The sequence below is a fragment of the Ictidomys tridecemlineatus genome, chromosome 6 (genome assembly GCF_052094955.1).
Source record: "Ictidomys tridecemlineatus isolate mIctTri1 chromosome 6, mIctTri1.hap1, whole genome shotgun sequence".
NCBI classification, from domain to species: Eukaryota; Metazoa; Chordata; class Mammalia; order Rodentia; family Sciuridae; genus Ictidomys; species Ictidomys tridecemlineatus.
The window spans coordinates 59,901,844-59,908,871 of NC_135482.1; the positions used below are offsets into that span (position 1 = coordinate 59,901,844).

The window sequence follows — 7,028 nt, forward strand, 5'->3', positions numbered from 1 at the left end:
AAGAGGAATAGCTGTGTCAAATGGTGGTTCCATTCCCAGTTTTCCAAGGAATCTCCATACTGCTTTCCAAAATGGCAGCACCAATTTGCATTCCCACCAGCAGTGCCAAGACCTCTTTTTGATAGAAATTTCATGTTCCTTTGGAAGGTACTTTAAGTTACTTTTTTTTCTTTATTTATTTTTCACTACTATGGTGAAGAAAAGTGTTATTTAAAAAATCATAAATATTAAGTGGTAAATTAAAATTTAAGTAAGTATCTTTCTTAGGAATTAAGAAAGTGCCTTTTTTTAGGAATGTTCAGACTTCAATAGTTGGAAATTATTATTTACAAATTACATGTCATAAGCCATGTCATATAAAAAGGGAGAAAGACGTAATGAAGCATCCAACCATTTTATTCTAGTCTTGGACATAGAATACTTGACCTTGACTTTGAATTCCATTGGTAGCTAGGTGTGTTACCTTAGGCAACAAAATAGCTCTCATCCTTAGTTCGATGGTGTGCATAAACAATGGATATGAAAGCATATGTCAACTGTAAAGTGTTCTTTAGTGTGAAGTTCTGTTATAGTAGAGTTAAGAGTGGAAGGTTGATGTGTGACTTTCTCTTATACCTTGAAGCAGAAGTTTGCCATGGGTGACAAGGGAGGAGGAGACAACCATTCAGAAGTGACTGACTTCATTCTTGTAGGCATCAGGGTCCGTCCAGAGCTCCACAATCTCCTCTTTCTACTATTCCTGATTATTTATGGGATGGTTCTCCTGGGGAACCTTAGCATGATTGGCATCATTGTGACCGATCCCCGGCTGAACACACCAATGTATTTCTTCCTAGGCAACCTCTCCGTCATTGACCTCTCCTACTCCACTGTTATTGTACCCAAAGCCATGGCCAACATCCTGTCTCAGAAAAAGACCATATCCTTTGCAGGTTGTGTGGCTCAGCTGTTCCTTTATGCACTCTTCATGGTCACAGAGGCCTTTGTCCTGGCAGCCATGGCCTATGACCGCTTCATTGCCATCTGCAACCCTCTTCTTTACAGTGTCCGCATGTCAAGAAGTGTCTGCATCCAGTTGGTGGCTGGTTCCTATCTCTGTGGCTGGGTCAGTTCCATCCTTCAAATCAGCGTAACCTTCTCCATGTCTTTCTGTGCCTCGCGAGTGATTGATCATTTCTACTGTGATTCAAACCCGATTGAAAAGATCTCCTGCTCTAATACATTTACCAACAAGATGGTGTCATTTAGTCTGGCTGTCCTCATTATCTTACCCACCATAGTTGTCATTGTAGTCTCTTACATGTACATCGTGTCCACTGTCTTGAAGATCCCCTCAAGTGAAGGGAGAAAGAAAGCCTTCTCCACCTGCACCTCCCATCTGGGGGTAGTCAGTTTGCTCTATGGGACGGTCTCCTTTGTGTATCTCACACCTCCAAATAACCCTGAGCTTCGTAAAGTGGCTTCAGTCTGTTACATTTTGTTCACACCTATGCTGAATCCCTTAATCTACTCTCTGAGAAATAAGGATGTCAAAGATGCCATGAAAAGAGTCCTATGGAAGAAAAAACTTTCATTCTAAATCTGCTTCCGCTTGCTTTATGATTTCTTGCATGAACTGAATTTTGTCTGCCTGATCTCGATAGGCATTTGAAATTCAAGTGTATTTAAAAAAAGAAACGAGACATCCTCAACTGTTCTATCCCACGGCATTAAACATTTCCTGAAAAGAATGCTTCACATAAATTACTGACTCTTCCTCAAGGCAATATTTACATCTGAATACTCAGGACATTTATGAAAATCTGCTGCATTTTTAATAACAGTTACATATCTCTTAACCACCAGGTAATAATATGTTATGTGACTGAGGACAAATAGTATTTTATTGTTTTTCTTTCCTGTATACTGAAGTAAAATTTAGACAGAAAATATTCTATGAAGTGATTAGTTTGAAAACTGCGTGTCCCATCTGGTTTATATGAAAATGATTCTGGATATAATAATAGTGCTGTGTTTTGGTTTTGATGGCATGCCGAAGATGTTAGAGCATGTGTGCATGAGGAAGAGGAAGTGGAAAGAAAAATTAATGAGAATACGCTGTTTAATTAAAGAAGAAACATGGAAATTGACTTTGGTTTGGTTTAAATCAAGACATTTTCTATAGTGTTCTCTGAATGGAATAGTCACCTCTGCTTTACTCTAGTATAATGAAAACGTCTAATGGTGTTTATAGTGTTTTTCAGTTCAGGCCTTCTATCTTTAGGATAATATAAATTATTGGTTGTCAATATGCAATAAGTAAAAGTACTATATTGACATGAACGTTTGAAAATCTCAATTAAAAGTAACGTAAGACTTTACAATAACCTATATAAATAGTTATATTGTATGTATGTGTGTTTGCATCTGTACATATGTGTACATGTGTCTATATGTGTATAGTTTGGTGGTTACAGAGTAATTTAACAACATGATTAATTCTAAACGTCAAAAATCAATGAGAAAAGGGTCATTTAGATTCTCACAGATTTGACAGGTATCAATAGCAGCCAGGTTTGAGAGAAGATCATGCCAGAGTTATCATGCCAGCGTGTAAGTAATTTAAGTAATGCTTCAGGTAAATAATTCCAATACTTAAATCTAGGCAATATTATCATAGACAAAAATTCAACCTAAGAAATAAAGAATAATTTCCAATTTAGTCCATATACCCAGCAATATGTAAACCTGAAATATGGATTGTCATTTGGGTCTCTTTTTCTATTTTGGTTAGGTAGCAAAACATCCTTTTATGGAGGCACAATGTCATGTATATTTGTGGGTTAATGTTTATTGGGATAGGAGATTTGAAGAATAATTCCTATCTAATAAATAAAGAGGGAAGCTAAGTGACCTAATAAGATGAAGTTATATTTATCCCTTTATTTCTAAATGTATCTATCTACTATTTCTCTTGATGCTTAGTTTCACAAAAATACCACCTGAGAACAAATTTGGGATCCCAGAACATGGGAAACTGATTTTTGGCATGGACTAGTGCTGGTCTGGAAGTCTCCTTTTCTAAATTTAGGTTTTACTCATTTCCATGATACCCTCATTAGCCTCAGGATGTTGAGTCTCTGCTGTATCTCCCAAGCAAGGGTTATTATGAACTATTGGGAAAATAAAATCAGATAGTGGATAAGAATACAGTCTAGATTCATTTGCTTTTCTTTTAAATACAGTGCTTTCCATTTCCTGTTTGTAGTTATAACAGATTTCAGTATTCCATTGTATAACCTCACATATGTCATTGTTTGTTATTCTCAATGTTCAAGAGAATCCGGAAATGTTGAAAATCTAAGGCAGAATGCTTCCAAAAATGTTGAATTCAGATTTATCTCTCTTTTTAAAATTTCCATAAGCAATTTCCTTGGTAAATTGTTTTTCTGTATACACAAGCCTTGTATAAAAAAATAATGCCTAACTTATCACTTGTCACTTGTGCCATCGAGATCCATCCAACCCACCCATTGTACTACCAACATGCTGTATTTTGTTTTTTGGTGGTGCATGAACTTCTTTTAAAATTTTGCCACATCTTAGAGAGTTTGAAGATTCTCTTTTGTGTTCTGAACATTATAAGTCATTGTTTAGAGGTAATTTTAAAATTACCCAAAGGTATACCTAGAGAAAACTTTGAACATGGTGCTATGACCTTAAGAGGCTGGAGATTGCATTGGCTTTCTCAAATGCTCCTACTTGTACTGCATTGATCATCTTCCCTGATTACAACTGTTTGGACATGCTTATTTATTTATTGTACTACAACATCAAGTGATGCATTTTAAATGTTATGACGGGGTGCAGTGGTGCACATCTGAAATCCCAGTGACTCAGGAGGCTGAAGCAGGAAGATTGCAAGTTAGAAGCCAGCCATAGATATTTAGAGAGACTCCGTCTCAAAATAAAAAAATAAAAAGAGTCGTGGATGTAGCTGGGTATTAGAGTTCTCCTGGCTTCAATTCCCAGTACCAGAAAAAAAAATTATGTATAGTAGGTATTTACTAAATATTTATTGTATTGATGCAGTGTTTAGTGTATTTTGTATCACCAGGATTTTAAGCTTTTCTGTTAATTAAGTACTGAGTCAAACTTCACAAATATAAGTCAAATTTATTAAATAAAACATTGCAGACTGGCACCTACAGCTTGTTCCATTTGCATTCTATTAGGCTAGGTTCAACTCATTATGGGATTTGAATTGTTATGCTGATTGAAGTAGCTAAAGTGATAAGGTATCCTAAAAACATCTTAGTGTTGAAACAACATTGGCTATGTTATTCTCATTCTCATGGGTGTAGTATTGTCTGTCCTCAGTTTGTCCAATTCCATCAGCATAGGTCATTAAGTCAATAGAAATTTTTTTAAGATGTGATTTTAGTGAGGACAAAGCTATGTTGAGGGTAAAAAAGGGAGAAGAAGTGGGAAAACATGAAAAAAGAAAAACACATGGTATCCAGGAACTGAAAACAACCTGAGGACAGGAATTCATTTTGAGGTCATTTCTTAATTATTCCAGTTAAAAAATAATAATAATAAGACAAGCAACAACAGCAAATCAAAAACTTTAACCAGACTGATTTCCATGTTTATTATTTTTATAGAATAAGGCTTCTAGATTTTGAACTAGTTTCTTCTTTCCTTTCATCAACATTTTAAAAACACCCATTCATACACACCCTTTGGCAATCAAATAATTGGCATCTGTTTCCTCCATTCAATGTTTAGAGTTAGGTTTCTTTTGTAACAACCTACATAAATTACCTATAGGTGGCTTAAACAAGATATAAATATTTACATATGTGTATTTTCTTTGCTTTGTGTGCACATATGCAATGGTAAGTTTGGAGAAGATGAGCTCCTACTTAACATTCCAGGAGGTTGGAAAATAGAAAACAGAGAAGCAACTTCCAAGCAGCCTCCCAACTTGTCAAATGCCACAGTGCGGAGATATTTGTTCCAAGAAATTTGAGGCTTTTGGTCCTTCTGTTGTAAACTCAAATTTTGGTGAAGGAGGCACTTATGTCCTTGCTTTACGGTGGGTTGCATTCATTTTCTCTGGGAAGGCAAGGTTCCTAACTGAAACTCTGTTAGCCTGTTCAATGTTCCCCCCTATCTTCAAGGGATACATTTCAAGTTCCCAGTGGATGCCTAAAACAGTGGATGATGCCAAACCTTCTCTCCACTATGGTTTTTCTAACTCTATAAACCCCAGGAAAGTTTAACTTATAAGTTAGGCACAGTAAGAGTTTAACAATAATAACTAATAATAAAAATGGAACAATTATAACAATACACTTAATAAAAATTATATGAATGTGGCCTTTCTCAAAATATCTTATTTTGCTGTCCTATATTTTTGAACTGCAGTTGAAATTGAAAGTGTATAAAGTGAAACTGTGGATACAATCCTGAAGTGCTAATTCTTCTTAAAATAAGAAAAACAGAGAACTCTTTATAAGGGGAAATTTATGGTAAACAGATCAAAATAATATTCTCCCAATAACCCATGTATTTTACTGTTCAAATTCTATATGTTCTTCTTCCACATATACAATGCCAAATTTTACATGCTTTTCTTTCCATTTATACAATACTCAGATTTCCAATATCTAATATAATGCCAAAATTTTGTGTTCTTAAAAAACTATAGTCTGTCACCTAAGAGACAAGGCCCCAACTATTACTCATTGTTATTCAACATCTCGTGTAAGATCTCTAGTTGATTTCTATTCCTCTATTGTTTATTTTAGTATCCTATTTTAAAATTTTATGATGATTAGAATAACTATTATCACTACTATGATCAATAATAAATTAAATGATATATATATATATATATATCATTTAATAATGCTAAAACATAAGACATTGAAACTCTATTAAAATATTTCCCAAAGCAGTAGATATGACCCATTCAATAGTCCTCATCTATGAATCTGGCCATGGCTTATAGTGCATATTACAACATTTCACACTTCTTTTCTGTACTTGGTATTCTTCTGGCTTTGATTTCTCCTGTTCATATTCCCATGTCTGGTGAGTTCTCTGTAATTCTATTCTTTAAGGGATCTATGCCTTGGATGGTCTTAGCTTTGTGTAGTACTCATTGGCTGACTCTATGGTAGGCACTTTCTTCTTTTCTATCTGATTTATCTTGAGTCAGAAAAGTTCTTATCCTCAGGGGTTGTTTTTCAGTCTACTCTGGTTATGATGTTTTTATTCTTCTTTAGTGGTCATTAATTTAGGAATGGGAACATGTTCTACTAAAATATGTTTAAATAAAATATGAGAGACAGCCTAAATATCCCTAAAGATCTGTAAAATTTTTGAGTTTATACTTTTATTCTGATTTTGATCACTCATAAATCAGCTACCAAAATAGTTGGGAAGATTTTGGTTGACACCTGTGTAGTGTTAGGGTGGGGTTCTTACTGGAGGGTAGCCGAGCTTCTCTTCATCTTATGGCTCTATGTGAAGCAACTTGGTTCTAAGAATGTGGAGATGAACATAATCTGAATCAGTAGCTCATAAGGAATCTGTGTTGATCAAATTCATTCTCATATTCTCTCATTCTCATTCATTCTCTCTCTCTCTTTCTCTCTCTCTCCTTACTTCTTTCCTAGATATCCTGGTATAAGAGGACAGATAGATGAGGATGATGGAAACATGGTTAAGAGAATAATTCTATAAAAAGAGCCCACTGTATTGACTTTCCACATGCTTACTTTTCCAAAAATTAATCTGCCTGCTGCCCTGTTTGATCTTATGGGACAGGACATATCACATTCCTTGATAAACTGACAAACTGAGGCAGGGGGCGAAGGTCTAACAGGTGGTGTAGGTAATGAATGATGGGGGTGCAGAAGATGAGGGCTGGTTATCAAAGAAGAAACTATGGGTTGCTAACAGCTACCCTCCAGGGATCACACTGCCTAATTCAACGGATTGCTAACTCTTATCCCTTGTGCTCCTGCTCCATCCTG

General features: G+C 35.4%; 1 protein-coding gene across 1 annotated transcript; it reads left to right on the forward strand.

Moving 5' to 3' along the window:
• Positions 1-634: 634 nt before the first annotated feature.
• LOC101964450 (olfactory receptor 9K2) lies at positions 635-1,579 on the forward strand. The gene has a single exon (XM_005341711.3). It carries the CDS (start codon positions 635-637, stop codon positions 1,577-1,579), a length of 945 nt encoding a protein of 314 aa, XP_005341768.1.
• Positions 1,580-7,028: the final 5,449 nt, after the last annotated feature.